This window comes from Conger conger, chromosome 6 (assembly GCF_963514075.1).
Source record: "Conger conger chromosome 6, fConCon1.1, whole genome shotgun sequence".
Classification (NCBI taxonomy): domain Eukaryota; kingdom Metazoa; phylum Chordata; class Actinopteri; order Anguilliformes; family Congridae; genus Conger; species Conger conger.
Genome location: NC_083765.1, coordinates 63,433,073 through 63,457,433, shown reverse-complemented (window position 1 = coordinate 63,457,433; position 24,361 = coordinate 63,433,073). Strand labels below are relative to the sequence as shown.

Sequence of the window (24,361 nt, the reverse complement as noted above, 5' to 3'; positions counted from 1 at the left end):
GTTTATATATCATGCACTTCCTAACTTCTTCTTGCTCCTAGAAGGAACATTTAAGGGGTTGGAATGTCCTTAAATATGGCAGACCCCTATCGATTTCCAGGTAAGGAGCACGGTGAACAAAAAAGGGAAGAATAAGCGATTGGAATGAGCCCAAGGTCCACACAAGAGCTCCAGGTGTGCTCATCTGCTGCTGCAGTCTGTGTTTACACTGCCCACCAGGTGTGCTCATCTGCTGCTGCAGTCTGTGTTTACACACTGCCCACCTGCACTGCCATTCGCTCAGTTTTCCCAGAGAAGAATGTCTGGGTAATCGTCCTGGCACTGGGCAGTCAGACCTACTCACATCGGACTTCCAGCTTGCACTCCACGGCGTCTTCTCCAGACTCGTTGATGGCTTTGCACGTGTACACGCCCCCATCGAAGGGGCATGGCTTGCGGATCTCCAGAGTCAGGACCCCCTGCTTGCTGAACATCCTGTATTTGGCTTCCTGGGAGATGTCCACTTTGTTCTTGTACCAGATCACTTTGGGCTGAGTTTTTTTTTTTTAAAGAGGGATTTGAGTATAAGAGAAATCCTCATATTTGTGAACCGTTTAAGACATCATACTTCATACTTCATAATGTCATAATAGAGGTGTGTTTCACAGGTCATTACATTATATTTACACACACTTTTTTTAAAGCAGCGTAAAAAGCAGTGTACATACAAAGACCATTAGAACAAACTACAGAACATGTATCTGTTTGCATTCAGTTTGCATACAACTATGTCCCTTAATAAGCCCTCAGTAAAGTAAAGCCTGTCCGCTTACTTCTAATGAAAATAGAATTACACTGCATGAAAAGCAATGATTACGCCCTTTGATTAATGTGAACTGTGTGGTTCTATGTCATTTAGTACCACATGCTTTCAGTAGGAGAGACGGTCCTTACCTTCGGGATGCCTCTCACTGAGCAGCTCAAGGTGGCATTGTACCCTGCTATCACTGAACGGCTCACCAGGGGGTGTGTGAACTTTGGGGCCTCCAAGAAGTTGTGCTCTTTGTAGACCGGTGGCTTGTAATCTATTCCTGAGACACAAACAGCACTCACGTTTAACAAGAGTGGACATAAGGAGGAAGACTGCATATGCATAGGTTTATATAGAACAGGCAATGACTGTGCTGGGCTGATTTACAGTTGTTTGGACAGGTGGCGTTCTGATCTGCTAGACTTTAAATTCCTCTAGATTCCTAGGATGTTACTAACCAGAATAATCAAATATTAATCATTAAATATTTCAGAATATTGTGAAAACAGATTATTTACTAACATTAATCTGCAGCATTTCAGCCAGTGTAGGTTAAAGTATAAGTAAATATCCGACCTCTAGAAGGGAATATACCTGTCTTCTGGATGTAGGCACTGTCCTTGGAGCAGCAGGGCTCCGTACTCAGGCCCACCATGTTGGCAGCGTAGACGCGGAATATGTACTCATTGCCCATGATGAGGTCAGAGGCCACGCAGTTAGTGCGCCGATAGTGCTCAAACACATTGAACCACTCCTGAGGACGGACACAAACATGAGCCACCACTCCTGAGGACGGACACAAACATGAGCCACACAGCCAGGACACATAGTTATACCTGGGCTTAGTGAGTGACATTCATTTTAATTTAAATTCAAATAAGTTTAATTAATTCCAATATGCTGGTAAGACTGCTGCATTTTATCATTTCAGTGGCCTTTCATTTACAGTGCTTGACATGAGGTTGAAAGCTGTCGGTTTTTAACAACGCACATCTTGATTTCCTGCTTCGCACTCATAATGGATTAGGCATCGAGAACTTTGTTATTTCAATATGAATACTTCAAGACCAAAATTCTACACTCAAACATGAACAACATTGGAAACCTTAGGGGTTCAAATCTTAAAAAACATTCTGGATAATATACTAAATTCTCACAATACCTGTGTTAATGCAGGGGGACATTTCCCATAGTGCTATATACTGTAGCTGTGAATCAGCAGTAGCAAGAACTATATTTAGTTACAAGTATCTCAAGTCTCTAATCGACTGCCGTTTAACTGTGATAGCTGCATAGCAATACAGCATTCTTGGAGTGACACGGGAATTAGAGTCAGTAGCAAGTCGCATTGCAACCGAATCAAACAGTCCCATGACGCTCTAATAAAATGAGCGGAGATCGTTAGCCATTAGCGGAGATCGTTAGCCGTTAACCTCGCTGCTTTACGGTGGAATGAGGGCGCTCCAAGGCCGGGGGCCGGGGCCCGCTCCCCAGCTGAAGGTCCTGGAGTCGGGCCACAGCGGCCCTGCGGGAATGGCATCCCTGCACAACAGGCATTGTTCAACACGCAGTCACGAGGGGTAAATATATCCCCAGCTAACGCAGGTGCATCCCAGAGCATAGTGAACATAGCCCAGTCAATTATAGATGTACGGTTTGGGCTTTACTGCTTTGCTTCGCCGCGGATGACTTGCCGTAACGTGATGTTCCAACATTTCAAGTATGAGCATGGGAATTATTCACATCTTCCCTGGTGCGAGTTAATGGTGGAAGTGCATACCATGTTTTGGCCATAACCTGCATCTAGCTGTGAGCAGGGCTATGGGACCGTGCCTCTGTCTGCCTGTCCAGACTCCGGAAGACATTGTCTGCCTTTTCCAGGTCAAACAGAATGATGAGGACTTTGAAGGAGACACAGAAAACCTTGAGGCTACCTGAGCACAAGGTCATTCATGATGAGCCGATGAGATGGAACTCAGATTGTGTGACAAGCCATCCGTGCTGTTTTGTCAAAAAAAAAAAAAAGTGGCACCTGACTCCTAAAGAAATTACAACACTAGAGATTGTGAGAGGTCCTTGCCCCTCTAAGCCGCTTCCCGGATGCATTAAGTGGAGAGAAGGACCCGCACATTCTCTTCAGTGATGCCTCTGAAATGGAAAATATTTTCCTGTTTGACAGAGACGGGTGGGGACAGCACTCTTACATGTGACATGAAAGACAAATTAAGAGCCAACTTCACCGCGAGATATGAGAACAGACTTCTGGACACTGTCCTTAACACTGCAGCCGTCCTCAACCCAAGATTTAAGGACACATTTGTAACCATGGAGGAATATTCTTGTATTTACCCTCTGGGGCTACCCTATTGTTTTCTTTCGATGCATGGACCAGGGGCCAGTTCCACAAGGCAGGGGCCAAAGCCGGGGCCAATTCCACAAAGCAGAATTACGGAGCTGCCTGGATAACTTCACAGAGTAAAACCCAGACCCCCTGAATCTGGAAAAATGTCAGTTTCAGGTCTTACTCTGTGCAGTTATCCGGCAAACTCAGTAAGCAGGCTTTCCAGAATAGGCCCCAGATGGTGTTATGTCTGCTAGCCAGCTAGTGTCACCATCCTACGACCAGCTAGGCAGGAAGAATGCGTTGGTATAAATCTAACAAATTTCTTCAGTCAAGTTTCTCAGGGCCAGCTAACAGCCCAAATCACAAATGACAGCCCAGTTTGAAATAGGCTACTCTGAGGCTAATGACAATGACATTGAAAATCAAGTGTTACTGTACGGTAGGGATAGGAAATGGAGTTAGTTACCTGCTGGTAGTCTAATGCAATCGACCACTCATATTTTATTATTAGGAGACAGAGTAGTTGCCTTTTACCACCTGATCATAATATAGACATAATATAGATCAAAATTAAAGTTGTGATCACGCTCTAGCCACCAAGTGGCAGCGTGCACATTATTAAGCACTGTTCTTTGGATTTCTTTAGGTAGGGCTTTTGCTGCTTTGCATGGGGCCCCTCCATATGTATGACAGACTAGCTCTGCACCACCTGGCAACATTTCCTCATCCAAAAAACGACCTCTTTCCTACTTTACTGTGTGTGGCTATATTTTGTTGTTGCAATGCTTCATTAGCTGAATATGCCATGCCAGCAAAATACATATTTCTTCTACAGCTGTTGTATACAGTATGATAGTGCTTTTTCAAGAAACGTTTTGTGAAACTCTGCCTATATCTTCTTTTAAAAAGCATTGGCATTGATACTCAGTACTGGACCATTCTTTCAGACAGTATTGGCAGCGCTTGACATACAGTAAGTGGTACGCTAGTACACATTTGATAAAAATCCCTGGTAAAGATATTTAATATGTAAATAATCACTTTGAGTTTTGACTTTTTACGATTTTAGTCAAATGACCACTGTCAGCCTGGAAGGCACCCATCCTCACCATGGTCTTCTTGTCTGCTTTCTGGATGGTGTAGCCTGTGATGTCACAGTTCCCGTTGTTCTTGGGTGGTTTCCACTCCAGGGCCACATTGAAGCCCCACACGTCCATAATCTTCAGGTCCAGAGGAGGGCCTGGCAAGTCTGGCAAGTGCAGAGAGGTTTAAGTTTAACCAATATTATTATTTTACTATCTTTTCCATCATACTACTCTTATCATCAGAAGCAAATCAAAGATGCATGGGTTCATGGCTCAATAGCTTGCTTCTATACAGTTATAAAATGGACTCAATACAGTTAGACAATTGAATGATTTTGTGTGGCCTATTAACACTAGAAATGCCAGAGGGGACACCATCAACCATCAAGCATTTAGACTTTAAAATGACTCCAACACTGTAAATGCAATAAACAACTTTTCCTAAAATCTGCTTAAAATAACCGTGTTCAATTAGGCCAGGAACTGAAAGGGTTAATAAAAGTTACAGTTGTGCTTCTGTTGAGCTCAGTCAGCTAGCTCGCTGCCTAGACAGCCAAGTCTCCTAATGACCTGACTGGACAGGTTCAGCCTGCCATGGCTGCACTTGTTCAATTAATGGGCGTGCCCACTACAAGTGCTCAGTAAACATATACAGGTAGTTTGGTCATTTTCTTCACAAAAACAAATTGCTTAATCATTCACTGATGAAAACTAATTTCTCACCTCTAATCAAACATTCATTGCAACAGTTTGATGAAGATGATAAAGTATGTAGGCAGGGATGAATAATTGTGTCATAGTTCTTGGCTGAACTCGGTGCCATTGTCGCATTCCCGCCTATTTTGGTAATTAATTCCACTTTGGCAATGATTGGCGATGAGGTAATCAAGGCCCTCGTGCTGACGACTGATTCCAATTGTCTGCCCTGTGTGGGTTGATTGCATCAAGATCAGCTGCGTGCCTCTCTATTTAAACCCTGTTTCTCTGTTTAAGCCCTGTTTCTCTTTGAATCGGGGCTTGTTTGTTGCATTCCCCATAGTATGGTATTTTATTTTGCATTTGTGCATTATGTGAGGTGTGACTGGCGACTGGCGACTCTTAATGACCTGTTGTAACGCAGTCTATGGGAGCTGAACACAGCCATTCTCCGTCACCTTAGGGTATGAGGACAGTCTGTCACTCCTTCACTTTCACGTTTTGTTTGGAGCACAAACATTAGATACCGTGGGAAGATGGGATTCCTCTGGGAGTTTGAGACCCTGTTCATAGCTTCCTACTGTCTAGGCCAAGAGTTAATTATTGCACCCCTTTTCCACACACTTGCTCGCAATGGCTGTTTGTCCACCTAGTTTATTTCCGCCTTGTGTATTATTATTGCCCTAAGGATATATATGCGAGTGTGGAGTTACACTAAGGATATATACGCAAGTGTGGAGTTACACTAAGGATATATACGCCAGTGTGGAGTTACACTAAGGATATATACGCCAGTGTGGAGTTACACTAAGGATATATACGCCAGTGTGGAGTTACACTAAGGATATATACGCCATTGTGAGTTACACTAAGGATATATACGCCAGTGTGGAGTTACACTAAGGATATATATGTATTACCCTACAGATTTATATATGCAAGTGTGGAGTTACACTAAGGATATATATGTATTACCCTACAGATTTATATATGCAAGTGTGGAGTTACACTAAGGATATATATGTATTACCCTACAGATTTATATACGCCAGTGTGGAGTTACACTAAGGATATATATGTATTACCCTACAGATTTATATACGCCAGTGTGGAGTTACACTAAGGATATATATGTATTACCCTACAGATTTATATACGCCAGTGTGGAGTTACACTAAGGATATATATGTATTACCCTACAGATTTATATACGCCAGTGTGGAGTTACACTAAGGATATATATGTATTACCCGGTGTATTAAGACGGTGTGAAGAGCCGATGGCCCAGAGTTCTCTATGGGGGATCTTCGTGGCTGTTTGTGTATTTTTGAATAAATGTATATTTGTCATTAGTGCGTTGAGTTCACAGAGATGAAATGGTCGCGGGAGACCATCCAGGGTGCTGAGTGATATCCTTTGGAGTAAGACTGCTTCCTCAGTCGAATTGTAAATTATTTTGTGTATTCTAGTGTTAGGCTGTGATGGACTGGCGACCTGTCCAGGGTGTATTCCTGCCTTTCGCCCAATGTATGCTGGGATAGGCTCCAGCCCCCCTGCGACCCTGTTCAGGATAAGCGGGTTAGGATAATGAATGAATGAATGAATTCTAGTGTTAGGTAGCCAGTGTTCCCATTTTGTCAGTGGAATAGGAGACGGGATGTCTTGTTTATCTTCTCATATTGTTTCTTTTCCTCGCTGGTATCAGATCAAACTTGTCGACTGGTTTTAATAGATAGTTTTCTTTAAGTCCCTTTATTGTTTACCCCTTCCTCCTCTGGGCGTGTCCCTGGTCTCTAGGGATTGCCCCAGAAAAAGTCAGTGGTTATCTCATGTCTTGTGAGTAGCTTGTAGAACCCAACTTAGTCATGCATGGACCTCCGATCCCGCTCCCTTACAAATTGTGGAGTTTGAATGAAATTTTTTGACATTTTACTACATTTTGTTAATTTTTTAGTGTGTATATATTATATATGCCTTAATATATTGAACAAAACTGCAGTAATGCCGCCACTGGTAGTCCTAGGAAGAGAGAAGCCGTGGCATTATCTCGTGTTGATGCACTATGAATTACCCAGTTAAAGCAGGTGCTTACCTTCACCAGACAAGCAACAAAATATTGGTATATTCTTTCAAAAATGATGTACTGGCATGTCTGGGGCCATGTAATTTGATACCAAAACAAACTGCTTTATCCAATGTTGACATGTGTATTTATTCAATTTAGTCCCAAGGCATCCTCTGCTAAGTGTGACTAGAAAGGTATACAAATAAAATTACTTTTGATTTACACAAAACTCTAGTACTAATCTTCAGTTTTTGTTCACTTGAGAACAGGCCATTCAGCCCAGCAATGCTTGCCTTTTCCTACCACTAAAGTGCATTTAGTGCTTTGTAAATGAAAAGGTATATTGTAAAACCAGTGAACTATTTGATCGTTTCATTAAAATAAAATGAAAATAAAGAAGACTGCCTCACCCACGATCTTTATGGTGACGGTGGCCTTGTCCTCCACGTTCTCGATCTGAACCTGCACCTCGTAGACCCCGGAGTCTTGGTGCTTGGACGTGCGGATGAACAGGATGGAGTCCGTGTCACTGTTCCGGATGCTCACCTGCTTGGGGTCGAGAGGCTCCCCATCCTTAGTCCAGGTAACCTTCGGCCGAGGTTTTCCCTGAGCATGGGAACAAACAGGAAATCCACTCAACTGACCTGGGCCTTGAGATTACAGGAAAACCACTCAACTGACCTGGGCCTTGAGATTATATGAATTGCAGCATGTCTGAATGAAGTAAACCAACGGGACTGATGTCTGAGTGAAGTAACCCAACGGGACTGAAGAGCCAATGCAACTTTGCACGGCAGACATGTTACTTTGCAACAAGTGAAATTGTTTCACCTTTCTTCAGATTTATTGCTCTAGTCTTGGAAAGTGGAATTAGCAGGATTGCCAGGTGCGGTGCACCCATATGAGCAGCCAAGGGGGCTGCCACAGTACCCAAACACAGCCACAGTACCGAAACAGAGCCACAGTACCCAAACACAGCCACTGCCACAGCACTCTAACACAGCCACAGGACCCAAACACAGCACTCTAACACAGCCACAGGACCCAAACACAGCACTCTAACACAGCCACAGCACTCTAACACAGCCACTAACACAGCCACAGTACCCAAACACAGCCACAGCACCCTAACACAGCCAGTAACTTCAGCCAAAATCACGAAAAGTTTAAGGAATGTCGACAAGTAACATTCCACAATGTTCGCATTAGATTTTTGAAATTAAAGTTAATGTTGAATTGTATTGTATCATCAGGATTCACTTTTCTTTTGCATTGTCCTAAACACAAAGCTTAATTTCACTTCTGAGAAGCTTCCAGAGGCTGACAGTAAATGACATGTTTACTGATGATCACTGGCATACAGCTTCAATTATATAGTTCCGGTCCTGGATGCCGACTGGTCAATACTGGGTTTCAGCCATGTTACAGTGTAATCCACAACGTAGTAACACCCTTCATGACGTGACTCACCTGCTCAGCTGTGTATAATATCACTGCATACCTTTCACCAGTGATCGGACCATTGACAGCTGGCTAACGTTATTAGCAGTGAAGCATACCAAAGACATAAGACTGATATAAGAAGAGCCGCTTTGCAGGCACAGTGAGATTTTCTGTTCATCCTCCCCACCCCAGGGCACTCAGTACAGCACTACTGGACTGCCTTTGTCTGGAGGAGTTGCTGTTCAACTTCAATCAGAATTTGAATAGAGGATATTTTCCAAAGATAAAAAATAATTTAATATGACACTGAGATTTTGTAATGGTTTATTCATTTGAACTTTTTTAATACTATGATCTTTCTCTTGCCTCTCATTAGAGGAGGAGCTGCCTCCTCTTGATCACAGTATAGACATTCTTACAAAATGAACTCAATCTGCTCAATCTAGCCCCCTTGCGATCTCTCTGGGATTTTGGGGTAGCACTTTGTGTGGCAGGGGGCTCATCATGGGTAGCTCTGCCCCAGGGTGCACTGCATCACAACAGACCCATTCAGACTGAAATGTGCGGGTGAGAGGGGCCGTGGTCACTTTGGCTCGTTTCCTCTTCTAGTTTTCTAAGCTTCCGATGTGACAGCCTCAAATAAACGGTACTGAAACTCTGACATAGTTACCGACAGCAACTGAGCTGAAACAACAATCAAAGAGGGAACCGAGAAACACCAAGGAACCCTGGGTCTCTCAGACAAGGAAATGCAACGTGCAGTGGGGTGCAAAAAATCTGGGCACCCCTGATTTAAATGTCTGTTACAATGAATCTGCATGTGATCAAAGCAAACCTGAGCTCTAAACGATACAGAGTTAAATATGAGACCTTTCTACACAATTTAAAGCAAGATTGCTTTTGATTAATTTTTTTACTGTTTATTAATTATTAAAAAACTAAGAAAAGGGCTGATGACACAAAGTCTAGATCATGGTGACATAGTGACCGATTCCTGGCCGTGCCTACCTGGAAGGGGATCACTAGGTTTATCGTTTCTCCCACCTTCTTCACCAGAGTCTGACGCAGATTTCGAGGGAGCCAGATTTTGGGGCGCTCTGTAAATAAAAGTGATCTGAAGTTATTAACACATCAAATTCTACCTTTCAGTGCTTCTATGCAAACTGAAATAAAAAATGTTTTGACACCATTGTCAGGGAGAGGACGCAAGCTTATGGCTGCCATACGGCCTCTTAAAACAACATCAACCTGTCAACAGCAGAAGTATATGGGCCTCATTGTGTTTTGAAACCCTTGATTTATCACCTCAAATGAATCTATGCTGAGTGCTGAGAATAGACCCACAGTATCTCAGGTCTGGTGATGGTGACAGTATGTACCATCTTGAGAAGAGACCCACAGTATCTCAGGTCTGGTGATGGTGACAGTATGTACCATCTTGAGAAGAGACCCACAGTATCTCAGGTCTGGTGATGGTGACAGTATGTACCATCTTGAGAAGAGACCTGCAGTATCTCAGGTCTGGTGATGGTGACAGTATGTACCATCTTGAGAAGAGACCTGCAGTATCTCAGGTCTGGTGATGGTGACAGTATGTACCATCTTGAGAAGAGACCCACAGTATCTCGGGTCTGGTGATGGTGACAGTATGTACCATCTTGAGAAGAGACCCACAGTATCTCGGGTCTGGTGATGGTGACAGTATGTACCATCTTGAGAAGAGACCCACAGTATCTCGGGTCTGGTGATGGTGACAGTATGTACCATCTTGAGAAGAGACCCACAGTATCTCAGGTCTGGTGATGGTGACAGTATGTACCATCTTGAGAAGAGACCCACAGTATCTCGGGTCTGGTGATGGTGACAGTATGTACCATCTTGAGAAGAGACCTGCAGTATCTCAGGTCTGGTGATGGTGACAGTATGTACCATCTTGAGAAGAGACCCACAGTATCTCAGGTCTGGTGATGGTGACAGTATGTACCATCTTGTCATTCCTGTGTACCATCTGCAAAATAATACATTTAAGAATGAATTGCTCAACTGAAATTAACTAAATTAACATTGTTGAAATCATCAATTTGGGATGTTTTTACAGTAATTGTAGGCATCATACATGTTCATATCTCATGTATAGATTTTTTCCATGCCAGAAAACCTGTCGATATTCCATGCGTGGACCCCAGTGCATTGAACTTTATATATTCTGGCAGACTCCAATGGTTTAGCACAGGGATTATCTAGACTGGCCCTCAAATCCAAATCCAGTCCAGGTTATTTTCCCCTGGACAACTTCACACCTGACTCTCAGCTGAAGGGAGGGTGGAAACCCAGTAGTTCCTGGGCCTGGAGGACTGATCCGATGATCCCTGGTTCAGCAGATGGGACTTGCCTAGCCTGTGAAGCCACAATAGCCTGTGCTGGCAGTGGGACAGGGAGAGTGCCCTCTCCCTCCCCGGAGGGTCATAGCTCACACCTGACCGGTTGCTTGGGTGAGTACTGAGGGGGTTTTGTTTAGGTTTGGAAGGCCTGATGGAGCTTGTGTGAGCACATTGGCTGTGAACGGCAGGGGCTGCTCCACACGCCAGAGGAAAGCTCCTGCAAGCCCCTCGGCCCTCGGCCCAACAGGTCCTCTTTACCCCAGAGAGCTGAAGGCCTCCTGTACCAGCTGTCTGTGCCTCTGACGTGCCATGGAGCCGAATGGAACAGGTTCCACACATGCCACTCGCTCTGTGACAGGTGCACCACCAGATGAGCTAGAGCTGTGGCCGCTGCTAGCTGCCCTAGTCCTTGACTTTTGCTTCAGATATTGTCCTCCTTTGCTCCCCCTGAAGCATTTGCTATGAATGTTGATGACAGAGGACACAATATCTAATTTTACCTTCCAACAGGCCATGTTACCAGTACTCCTCTCAGCAACCAATTACTCTATTATACCTAAATGCATGATGCATTTTTACATGGACAAAATTTGTCTTATAATAATGCTTGTTATAGCCCTGCTTATGAAATACTAGATAATGTTCCCACCCATGCCCAATACAAGTCGAACAGATGCAAAATGTATTGTGTTTACATATCAGTTACCCAGAGTGACCTCAATGGAACAGTACTAGGTGACCTATTGTTAGGACATATTGTTTTATAAGCTGGTCTGAATTCATGTGTTACTGCATTAGTCAGTTATTGTAAGTTGTCAACATCAAATATTTCCCAGTCAAGCTTGCTAATGCTTGTCCACACCTTATACATGAAATCTGTTTACAACATATTATACTGTATCGCACTATGCCAGAGTGAGTGATAAGCTAAAAGGCAAATGCCATCTGAACATTTCATATCTATGGGATGCCTTGGTAAATGAATTCTTGAGACTGCTGAATATTGAGGCTTTTGTTTTTTTAGGCTATTCCTGATGGTAACAACAAGAAACAACAAGAACAACAAGAAAATGTACTTGAGCTGAGTCACAGGGCACTCTACAGCAGGCTCAAATCTGTCCACATTAAAATCAACTCGCTGTCTCTATTTTACCAATGAAATGAAGGAGAACAGCAAACAGGGGGTGATGTACGTGGGACACTCACGCATGATTTCCTGGATAGTGACGGCCTGGGCCAGACTGGCGGGTTCGCTGGGGCCAGCCTGGTTGTAGGCTCGAACCCGAAACTGCATCCTCTCACCCGTTGGGAGGTCCCGGATGATGGCCGAGTTGCGGTCTGTCAGACCCTCCATGGCCGGGATCCACTCGTCCGCTGCAACCCAAGAGAACGACACACCGTGTCACTCCAATACTTTAATTCCGTTTCTTTTCAGGCGTTCAGATGTTGGATCATTGTCTTGCTACATGACCCAGTTACAATTCAGCTAACGGACTGATGACCAGACACTCTCCTTAAGAGTGTTCTTCTCCCACGGAGAGGCGAGACCACTGTCCTCTGTCCAGCCACTACCTTCTGATGTATGGCCATGAACAGTATTTCAGCACACCATACATGCCAGCTGTTCAGACATATTCTCAGAACTCACTGCCAGAATGCTCTGTGTTTATCTCTCACTTGTGTGCATTGTATTAAAACTGAAATCTTCTCTTGAGAGAAGTTGTCAGCGTGCTCTTCAACATCTTGAATTTGATTCCATGGAGAAGGGCAACATATCCTAACAGTTGTTATCTCCTCCCATATCTTACTCCCTGATGTCATCCAGTTGTGCTCAATGTCAAAGAGACCGATAAACATGAAGACGTGTTATTATTTTTTGTCTGGAGTAACGGCTACATCCATAGGTAACCTAATGAATGAATTTAGGAGTTCCTGAAAGTATCCTGATGGACATTGCACCCAACCCCTGCCCTGACCCTGGGCTGTGGGCAACGCCACCAGGCCTGGCTCTAGGGATGGATCCCAGTTACAGGGCCATCACAGGAAATGCAAAATGGACTGTGCACCCTGGATAAACAGGGTGTGAATAAACCGAATGCATATGAAATATCAATAATCAACATGGAGACTCACAGCCTTCCTTGCAGTACTCGATCCCGTAGCCGTTGAAGGGCGTGGAGCCCATGCGCTCTGGGGCTCTCCACTTCAGGGAGATGGAGGTGTCGCTGATGTCGTCCACACTCAGACCAGTGGGCTCGCTGGTGGGAGCTGGAAGCAGACGGGGCCAAAATGACACCACACACTGCAGGGAAATACGCTCCATTCTCACCACAAACGACATCATATACTACACAAGACAATACTTTTCCAGCAGAAATTACTGTGACATACATGAGTCTACGACCAAAAAAAAAACCACAATTTGAGATTTGCAAGTGATCAATTAAATTGTTAATATCAACAATACTGCCCAAGTACATTTAACATATTACTGCATTATGATCTGATGATACAGTACATTTGTAAAATTGAAACATGGAAAAAAGACAAGCAGATGTACAAAATCATTAACCAGTGAACCAAAGTAGGGAGTTTGCTATGCTCCAACAAAATAAAATGCACTGAAACCAAACATTAAAAACATCTCCCACCATCTCCATTTTCAAGGAACGGTAGCTAAGGTTAGCATTTATTGCAAATACATCAAAAGAAGCTATAGAGTGCTCTTGGTGTAGCCGATATACTAATTGTACAATTTATATAATGTTACTACAAGGAGGGAGAATAAGCTTAATCCCAAGAGCTCTTGGACCCAGCTGCTGTAGGCAATGCACAATGATAATGATAGTTATGAGTTAGCGTCTATGCTGAAAGGACATTTCTTCTTTTTGGGGCTGAAAATATCCACCCACGTGGGATTTCTAAATTCCTAAAATGTGCAGTTATGTTTTGCTCTTTCTACAAACAATTACCTTAGTGTTATGTTCATAATGACTGTCTGCTCCAGTCCTCTTAGTGTCACAATACTTACTTGCTAATTTGTCTGTGAAATAAAATAAAAATGAATCTGAAGTAACTACAGGCTTTTGCCTCAAGTCACTGTCTTACGAAGGAAAACATTTTCAACGGTTACCTGTAATAGCCTTAATGTTTGTGTGGCTATATGGTATATCATCAGGATATTCTGATGCCAACCTCAAGTGAAATAACGTACAGACTGCATATAGCATCCATATGACTAACTAGATAGCTGCCCAGTTATACTGCGAACAGAAGTAACAAACATCGCATAAACATTGTATAGCCTTCCAAAGAACTCCTGTACAGGGACTGTTCCTTGTTTTCCTCAGATTAAATGTTGCCATGGATACTTTTAAAGAGAGCTTACAACCTGTCAGCATGTAGGACCATGACCCACCACACAGAAGGTCATACATGAATCTCACAGAATGACCGGCGTTCGAAACGGAAGGAGGTCGGACTAATGAGGGGACTCTTCAAACGTCCTTCTGTCAAACATTCCTCCTGCGACTGAGCCTGACGCAAGAACATCTCTCAACAAGCAGCATGCGGGTCCCACTGATCCACTGAGCCACTGAGCCACTGAGGCACTCCATCAAGTCCAAACTAAAAGATGACGTGCAGACATAAGACCCACACTTCGACTCACACTCATCCCTGTCACTGTGTCTGCACCAGGGACCTTATTTACGGCATTCCTGAGTCTATCAAAGACAGGAGCAGGGCATTCTCAGGCCAGGTTTGATGCCCTGCACAAGTTACTGGCCCCAGACACTGTCTTCCAGAAAATCAAGTCTGTGCATCAGCCTACTTTTGCAATGGAAGATTAATGAAAACTAAATCCCCACAATATTCAAAAGTCAAAAGTCCTAAATAAAGTCCTCTTATATTTAGCATACTTTATTTTAACCTCAATTAGCCTGAGCAAGAGTTTGCACCAAATTATATTTTAAAATTTCACTTTGCAGGCTCATGAACAAAGCCACAGCTTGTCATTGCTGTTGAAGTACTGTATTCATACTGGATATTACAATTTGAACAGTAAAACATACTACTAAGCACAAAATCAAGTTTTCTCCTAAAACTGTCAACATCATCAACATTGTTTTTAAATGTTTAGAATCATAGAATCAACAAGGCCAAATGATCCTAAATGTGCTTTTGAGTGACAATAAGAAAATAACTGAAATGAGTTGACAGCAAGCTACAGACTTGGATGGTGAAAGATTATGGATGATGAAAGGCTTAAAGATTCCAGTCAAGGATAAAATGTACCTTTGTCTAAAAATGATTTTAAATAGAAAAATTGAAATACTTCTGGAATGAGATTATATATTAGTGGAGAAAACAGTTTACATGAAATTAAAATTGATGCATACTCGACAGCCAAATATACTAAAAAGGTATACATTATTAATACCATTGTATGACATCATTTTCAATGTGATTCTTGTCATTCTGAACATAACCACATAGCTACTTAATATGGATATATCCACAATCTACTGTAACTGCCCAAAAGAAAAAGCAATGAACAGATTTGTAGTATTGACAGCACTGATGCAAAGATAAATCATGGAAATTACATATGGCAGATCCTAATATATTCTCGAACTTGACATAAATGTGGCATCTTTCAGAGGCATCTTGTTTGTGTTGTTGTACCACACACACGAGTACCATCATGAGCAAAGACACATCCCTGCCCACAGCACAGAATTCACCCTGGAACAAACAACCAGTTAAAATGGACGCCTACTGCCTATTGGTTCTGGTTCTGGGACGACCTCTGCTGGAGCGGGGACCTCCTCCCCCGGGGCGGTGAGTGGCCCCTCTGGGACGGGGGCGGCCCCCTCTTCAGCTGGGGGGGCTGCGTCTGCAGCGAGGGGCCCAGCTTCAGGCTCCGGGGTGACATCAGAGACAGGGGGTGCAGGGTCCGTAGCAGGGGGTACAGGGTCCTTCTGAGGTGGGGCGTCCTGCACGGCCATTTTCTCTGCCAGGGACACTGACCCTTCCCTCTTGGTCCCCTGGGGGCTCTCTCCCTTGGGGCTCTCCTCCTGGGCTGCCTCAGGCCCCAGGGGACTCCCTCCCTGGGCTGCCTTGGGTGGCTCTCCCTGGTCCTCTGGCACCTCGAGCGGCTCTCCCTGGTCCCCTGGCACCTCGGGTGGCTCTCCCTGGTCCCCTGGCACCTCAAGCGGCTCTCCCTGGTCCTCTGGCACCTCAAGCGGCTCTCCCTGGTCCTCTGGCACCTCGGGTGGCTCTCCCTGGTCCTCTGGCACCTCAGCCACCACTGGCTTCTTCTCAGCAGTCTTGGGAAGTTTGGGCTTTGTCATGTTCAGAAAGGTGGCGGAGCTGGTCTGTCCTCCAGCCCTGGTGCCGTGTCCCTGGTCGCTCTGCTCCCCTGGGGGGATGCCTGTCAGCAGTGGTGTCCGTGTTCTCCTGTAGCTCCAGCAGTGCCTGTTATCCTCTCCCCGCTGCAGCGTGTCCAAGGCTCCCTGTGCACGGCTGTGTGATTATATATAGAGAGAAATGCTGGGGATGCTTTCCTAATCAGCTGCCTGTCTGACACTAGGGTCTTCCAGATTAGAGACTAGCTAGTTTGGATGCTTCAGTATCCAAACCCACCGTGTCAGGAATCAGGGTGGGGGGAGGGGGAAAAAGAGGAAGGCTGTAAGACCACCCAGCTGGGTTTCTCCAGACTCTGCTTCTCCTCTGCTTCTCCTCTGCTTCGTCTCTCAGCTCACTGCCACGGAGCCAACCCTGAACAGACTCCTGAAGAGCTGAAGGGCTGTCACTCATCAGTAATGAGAGGGACATGTTGGACAAGATGTGCAGGTGCAAAGAGTTATGTTGCAAACCTTCTGCACTTACTGACAGTAAAAATAAAAAGACAATTATAGCCGCCTGACTATAAGAAACATGCAAAATTGAGGGGATTCAAAATAAAAAGTAATCAAGAAAAAAACTAGCCGAGAGACAAGTTAACATTCTGTGACTGGTGAATAGTTATCTCAAATGTTTTCAAAATGTTCAGCTAAGCTACTAAGTAAACTACTCTAATGAAGCAATATACAGCCTTCCAAATTCTGAATACAGAATATTTTTACTTTATTTTTACTTTATTAATTTGATAACTATTACAAAATTGTAATATGAAATTAATTTCAGTGTATTACTAAAGTTGCTATCCCAATGCACAAACAGCTAATAATGTATCATTTGTTTCATAAATGTGTCTGTGTTTAGTGTCAATTTATAACTTTTATTATGCAGTATAATATACACTCGGTGAGCACTTTTAGGACTTATTTGTTTTACTTCTACTGCTGTAGCCTATCCACTTAGAGATATGATGCGTTGTGTTTATAATGTATAATGTATAAAGAAAATAAAAAAAGGATTGAGCCCTGCAGGACACCACAGGACATAGCTGCGGTGGAGGAAACGTGGTCCCCAATAGCTACTGAGAACTTTGAAAGAGATGATAAAAACCACTCCAACACAGTCCCTGAGATACCAACACAGCTTCTCAATCAATTAAAACAACATGAGAAACAGTCCAAGTCATTAATCAAAAGGTAATTTAGGACCCTGAGAAGCAGTTTCTGTACTGTGCTTGCACTTAAAAAGCCATGGACCTCAGTATAGGGCCCAGATGTACGGATCTGGGATCTAATGTTACGAACTGCCGGTCATATGGGAACTAGTGCCATAGTGGTATCAGTTTTAAGTTCTGTAACGGTAACTTCTGCTTTGTCACTTGTCATCCTCCAATAATTCACCTTCAATATTACAGATGCACACCTTGAGTTCACCCAATGTTGGGCTATGATTTAACGTCTCTGTTGAGGCACTTTTGTAAAGATTGTAGCGGGTGAATGAAACTCACCGATTGGCACAAACGGCTGGGAGGCGGGGCTGTGGCATGACATGCCGATGGCGTTCACCGCATAGACCCTCATCTCGTACTCCACGCCCTCGATCATCCTCCTGGCCTCATAGGTGGTCTCCTTATATACATCATAATTCAGCCTCATCCAGCGATAGCTCTTCTTCTTCTTCCTCTCGATAACATAGCCTAACAGGAAGAATGTCCACATAGCATGACACATACAATATATTTACACAAAGAAAGCATTTGTATAATGAATGAATGACATAAATGCTGGCGGATGATGTATGTTAATATTAGCTGTACTAACCCTGGACTGGTTGGCCACCATCAAACAGTGGGGGCTCCCATGTCACCACGCAGGAATCTTCACCGACACTGAGGACTTTAGGGGCCTGGGGGGGGTCGGGTACGTCTGCAGAAGCACAATAAATCACACGGTACAAAAAGGGCTTTGTCCCTGTCACAGACATTCAGCTATGATCAGTTCACTCCTTTCACTTCAGTCCATCTCATGAACCGTCAAGTTTGTTTTTTAAATGAGATTCTTTCATCAAGTGAAGCAAAAGGACATCACACATGGCTTGAATTTCAACACAGCAGTTAAATGGTGTTTTTTGTGAAAATATGAATGGCAATCTGGGTACTAAGTTTGAATATTATGAATCTTTGATCTATGATCTTTTTTTGCAATAATCCAGAGGGATCTCTGAATCCATGAATCCATATAAATTGGTAATTTGAATCAGAAATCTGTCAGGTCAGGTGGCTGGCGGCAGAGACAATGGCTGTGTCTCAAACGGTAAAATGCTGCCTGAGGTGGCAAAGCATGGAGTGCCATCCCATTCAGAAGTGCGCAAAAATGAGCTTCCTAAGGCCCCTTCATTTGGACAATTTTGAAGGCGGCATTGCTACATTCTTTGCTGGGTAGGCTCATCCCATAATTCTTTGCAATTATCCTTTGGCTTCTTACTTCCTTTAAATCAATGGTGGCTAAAAACAGCACCAGAGTTTGCACAGAACTACAGAACTGTAAAAGATCGCCTTTCTGCCTTCAAAGTGTGTCTCATTCGTGTGCTGCCTAAAACACCCTTGAAGACGCCCTTGAAGGACAGTGACTAATTGGGCAGCGAGGAAACAAGATATCAAGGTGACTGCCTTCAGTTTGAGATGCAGCCAATGTGTCCTTCACAACTTGATCACACGGTGTCCTATAGATGACTAAGGGATGCCACAGGCAGGTCGTAAAACATGACAATATGCAGCACTGGGTCAAGGTGTCCTTTGGTGTGCCTGTTTGGAGTCTGCAATGTCCCTCTGGGAGGAAACGATTATACGCCCCTGTCCTGCCTCTCAAATTGAGGATCAGCTCCTTGAAGAAATTGGTAAGCAAACAATGTCCTGGATTAAATCAAAGTCCTTACCCTTGACGCACAATTAAATGCAGTCGTTTGTTTTTGCTGGCAAGAGCAGCAATCACCAAAATTAAAACCACCAAACCGCTTGTGAAGACAGAATGTTTATGCTAGTATTTCATTTAAAGTCAAAGTCATAGATTTTATATATCGATTTAATTCAGCCTTTTCAAGATTCCCTCATTAAAACATAAACTGAGTTGTTTAAGAGAGGAAGCAGCAGAGCACCGTGTATATTTGTTCATTAATTCAACACGTCACAGCTTTTCATTTGTGGAAGAAATGGATGTGGTAGAATAGTACACATTCAGAATATCTGCATGTATTTGGGCACCCTGTATTTATCTTGTTTTGTTGGGCTTGTTTTATCCTACAAATAAAACTGGAAGATGCCTGGAGAAATCCACTGTAACCAGATTGGTGATGTGAATGGAGGCCTTGTTTCATATCATTGTGAAACTGATATGAAACCGATATGAAACCAATGTGAAACTTTGTTGATTCTGGAGGGTAAGCATTAGCAGGCAGGTCCTCCAAAGCCCATGCAACCATCCAGTGTTTCTTTTAAATACGTCCACCTGCTGAGCTGCCCAGGTATAGGGGCCTATATTACATTATAAGGATGTTTTGTTGGTTAACCATAAAGGAATACCCCAACATTTTGGGAAATATACCTTTTTCCAGATTGATGTTCTTGCCTACCTCCTTCAAACTGAAGAGTGGAACCAGCTGAAGACTGAAGGATACAGGCTATAGTTCCAACTAACTTCCGAGAAAATGTCTCTTGTTTAAAAAAATAAAAATACACATGATACCTTGTGTAAATAAGACAGCTTCAGAATTGCTGTAAGGTGTATTTCTTCACTTTGAAGGAGGTAGGCTACTGACTCCTATAGGCTTCAAGTCTTTATGCTAAGCTAACATGTAATGCTAACATGAAAACAGAGCCAGTCAGTGAATGCACAAGAATGAAAATGAAATCGAACATCTCATCCAAGTCTGGGTAAGCCGGGAAAAAAAGGTGTATTTCCCAAAATGTTGGTGTGTTCCTGTAATTAAATCAGATGAAAATTGCAGTTGTGGATGTGATTGTGTTCCGTCTGGTGTCGTCTGCATGGACTGTGGAACGTGACTCACCGACCACTTTGACGGTGATGTCAGCAGTGTCCTCTCCCGCCGGATTCCGCACGATGACGGAGTAGACGCCCTCGTCCTGCCGCTCCGTGCCCTCGATGGTGAAGATGCAGTGGCCCTTTGTGCTCTCCACATGCACCCGGCCGTCAGCGTCTGCAATCACCTGACCCAGGATACGCAGGTTAGATCAGTGTCTGTGATCACCTGACCCAGGATACGCAGGTTAGGACAGTGTCTGTGATCACCTGACCCAGGACACGCAGGTTAGGACAGTGTCTGTGATCACCTGACCCAGGATACGCAGGTTAGGACAGTGTCTGTGATCACCTGACCCAGGATACGCAGGTTAGAACAGTGTCTGTGATCACCTGACCCAGGACACGCAGCTTAGAACAGTGTCTGTGATCACCTGACCCAGGATACACAGGTTAGAACAGTGTCTGTGATCACCTGACCCAGGACACGCAGCTTAGAACAGTGTCTGTGATCACCTGACCCAGGAGAAGCTCATTATGACAGCATGATCACAATGAGCATCTCTTGAGGCCGTTGATCGACAATTAGAACCAATGCAAATTTTGACCAACTTATTGCGCCATCCAATTTGTTTCATATCATATGTTTCTTATATAAAAATAAGATTAGAAATTTAACCGTACACTTCAGTTAAACTGTGTCCCATCTTTCTGGATTGAACTAGCAGTCATTTATATCAGCTAAACCATAATGTTGAGACTATGTGGAAACACATGCACTAGGATAACTTTTTTTAACATTTTGACAGCAATGAATATATAGTAAATGTAAATTGGGTGTATGTTCTCTGCTTTAATGAAAATGAAAGAAAACTAGTATTTTCCAAAATTGCTACCTCAAACCTTTCATCATACTAATGCACCTATGACTTGCACAACATATTCACCCATTTGACAGATAATTACCTCATTCCACCATGAAATGCAGTTCAACTGGCACTCCTGCTGCGGGCTACAGAAACACATAATGCACACGTCATGCAGGACCTCCGTCGCTTTAAAGACCACACTTACTTCCCCGTCCTTCATCAGTTGGGCATTGAACTCCACGTCTGCGGGCTGGTCGCTCCTCGGCTGTCTAGACCTGCCCTACGTGAGCAAAGCAGATCTGTGAAGCTGGTGGAGGCCAGGGCCGTTCCTGTACAAACCCTTATTCCACCCAGATCCTCCCCAGCATTCGTCCTTCTGTCCTTCATCGACGGACCTTACCTTCCAATGTTACATTTTCACATTCATTCCATTCCATTATTCATTTTATTTCATGCACATCAGTGTGAGATTATTACATCTTTATTAAAATGATTACAAATCTTAAAAGCATTTGAGATTTCCCATCACTTTTCTCTGCCATCTTGTTACAGCTTTCAGTCTGCAGGGGCATGACCTGTCATACGTGTTGCATAAGCATTCTAGCAAATGCACATTTCAACCAGGTTAGTTAGGCAGACTAAGCTATTCCATATCTATAAACATTGTCTCATTAATTCTGAGCAACGGTTAATGGAAAGTCCTTACCTGCATGAATGTGATAGCCTAGAGACTTGATTCTCTTACCATATGGTCTTTGTCCAGATCTTTGTAGTGATATAACTGATTGCTATTTTTATGTTGGATTATTGTTTTCAAAGCAAAGCTAAAGGCTCCTCAAGGATAATTGTAGCTTTCTCCTGTTTCCATAAATGCTTTAATTCAAACAAAAAGACTTTAACTAGGGCACTCCAAAACTTTAAATTTTACTTATTTTCAGCCAATCAGATGTGGACTTGCTTTTGTGTTATGTAACATTGCCTCGCTGCATAACACAATCATGCTTCAGCTTCAGCTCACGGACAGATGATCCCTTAAGGATTTTCAGGAGCAGAGTAGAATTCATGGTTCCTTCAATAATGGCAAGGCTAGATATATTGTTGAGCAGAGAATCAAGTCTTCAGGTTGTCCAGACTTTGAACAATGACAAAGACATACTGTCCAGCCTGGAAAGATTTCTCACCAGACACCTGTGCTCCTCTGATTGGCCCAGGCATTCCGCTCCAACCAAGCTATGACGCCGATGAGTTTATTGAGTAAAAGGAAAGTGCTCTACCTTCTCAGACTTGGTCCAGACCACGGTGGGGGCCGGGTCTCCGGTTATAGGCACATCGAGTCGGAGCTTGTTGCCTGCCACCACCACGATGGTGGACTCGGCTGTGTGGCCCACACAGTCCAGGTGGATTTTTGGTGGATCTTCCAAGATAAACAAAAGGGTTATGTTAATATCGGTTTGGTCCTAATTTTAGGGAAAATGACATTAAGGCCTGGCTTAATTTTCGATGTAAACTGGTGTATAGTCGCACACAAATGGCTGCAATTATTGTAGGATTTTTTAAAATAATGTGAATGTAATTACAGTTTACAGATAAAGCGGATCAAATCTTTGTTTGTTTTTGTATTTGAATCATTAACTGTTGCAGTTAGCACAAAACATTCAAACAAAAAGTCACAGAACTGCAAAGGACAAGAAAACAATAATGTAAAACTACATGAAGTGAAAGAAACTTTGAGTTATAGAGAGGTAGAGCTTACCTTGTCGAGGAACATAGTCAATCTTGACCTCTGTAAAAATGAATTAAATGGTTACTATTGAAGCCCACATACATCAGAACACATGGCATTTGTGGTGTATCAGTCTAGTTTTTATTAAGGTCATTCTTGTCCAATGCCCTCTTAAAATGTTTACTTTCTTATGACAACTTCATTTTTTGGGATAAGTGTTCAACAATACCAAGAAAGTTGAGTTTAGCTGAGAGGTTGAATGCATATCCCTCAGGAACAAACGTGTAGTCTCCCTCATCTTCAGGTTTAACATCATCAAAGGCCAACTTATGGATCCTGGAAAGAGATTATTCACACCCTTTCAGTCCTGTATGCGTATATGAGTGTGTCCTATGCTGATTATTGATTGTATTATCAGCATGTGACCAATAGCTCAGAGTCTGGTAATACATTTAATTCCTATCCATTCAATCCCCAATACATAAGAATAGATGGAAATGTTTAGACTGACTTGATATTGCGATGCATTTGATTTCTCAAATTTAGCTGATGTGTGCTGTAATACATGCCATAATAACACCATAGTTTGCAGTCATTCACATATTTACCATGAGAGTCACTTTTAACATAAATATCCACTAACGTAAACGTCGTACGTCGGTAAAAACATAACCGATCGACCAAGTCATCTTCTTATTACAAAATAACTGTCTTAAAGTGAAGAGCAGATCCTGGTTTCCACAGGTCTTGTTCACCCGTGCTGCGTACCTGCCGACATGCGTGATGTGGGTCCTGGCATCGGGTTTCACTTCCACACCATTTTTGTACCAGACGCCCTTCACGGCCTCATCCGAAACTTCACACTTGAACACCGCCTCCTCTTTGGCCTTCACCGTCAGGTCTGCAATGCTCTGATACACCTCCAGCTGTTTCTCTGCGGGTCAGGAAACACAGCAGCCATAAGCCGTACGCATATCCATGCATCTGTGATCCAAGGGGATGAGATTTACTATGCTAGACATTCCATTCAGCCACTTAAACTAAGTTATACAGCCATTGATCTGTTTCATAAGAAAGTGTTACTTTCCATCTTAGCAGTGATCATTATAATTCACAAGTAGTAAACACTCATGGTGTATCGGAAAACCGGATTCCTGAATAAGAACTGCGTGCAAAGAAAACCTTGACAATAGTACATTTGAACACTGACCAATGATCAGTTGGAAATATATTCAAATGAGAAAATGTCTCTGTACAAGAAAAAAATGAGCAAAGTAATCCCCTGCTGTCAGGTCTCACCATAATGCCAACAATGTTAAGTGAACATTAGCACGTTGTGGCTGGCTTCCCTCTGCTTGACTACACAGCCTAAATGCTGGTAACAGAATACTGTAGACAAGAGCCATGTAACTGTGGGTGAAGAACTAGCCTCGATAAATATAATATAACTGGATGTAGAATTTATTTTTATCTTATAGCCCTCATTGCCAAATACAACATGCACTATAGCAACAAAAGCCAGTACTTA

General features: G+C 43.3%; 1 protein-coding gene across 1 annotated transcript in view; it reads right to left on the bottom strand.

Moving 5' to 3' along the window:
• The window catches only part of mybpc3 (myosin binding protein C3), a 60,248-nt gene that overhangs the window by 2,562 nt on the left and 33,325 nt on the right, over positions 1-24,361 (bottom strand). Inside the window, exons 17-31 of the mRNA XM_061244782.1 lie at positions 23,602-23,767; positions 23,063-23,169; positions 22,864-22,893; positions 22,385-22,524; positions 20,270-20,429; positions 18,028-18,132; positions 17,715-17,903; positions 12,938-13,072; positions 12,011-12,178; positions 9,432-9,520; positions 7,391-7,586; positions 4,244-4,383; positions 1,385-1,544; positions 934-1,070; positions 344-530 (exon numbers count right to left, since the gene is read on the bottom strand). Of these exons, the coding sequence (XP_061100766.1) occupies positions 344-530; positions 934-1,070; positions 1,385-1,544; positions 4,244-4,383; positions 7,391-7,586; positions 9,432-9,520; positions 12,011-12,178; positions 12,938-13,072; positions 17,715-17,903; positions 18,028-18,132; positions 20,270-20,429; positions 22,385-22,524; positions 22,864-22,893; positions 23,063-23,169; positions 23,602-23,767 (2,109 nt within the window). The remainder of the gene's footprint in view (positions 1-343; positions 531-933; positions 1,071-1,384; positions 1,545-4,243; positions 4,384-7,390; positions 7,587-9,431; positions 9,521-12,010; positions 12,179-12,937; positions 13,073-17,714; positions 17,904-18,027; positions 18,133-20,269; positions 20,430-22,384; positions 22,525-22,863; positions 22,894-23,062; positions 23,170-23,601; positions 23,768-24,361) is intronic.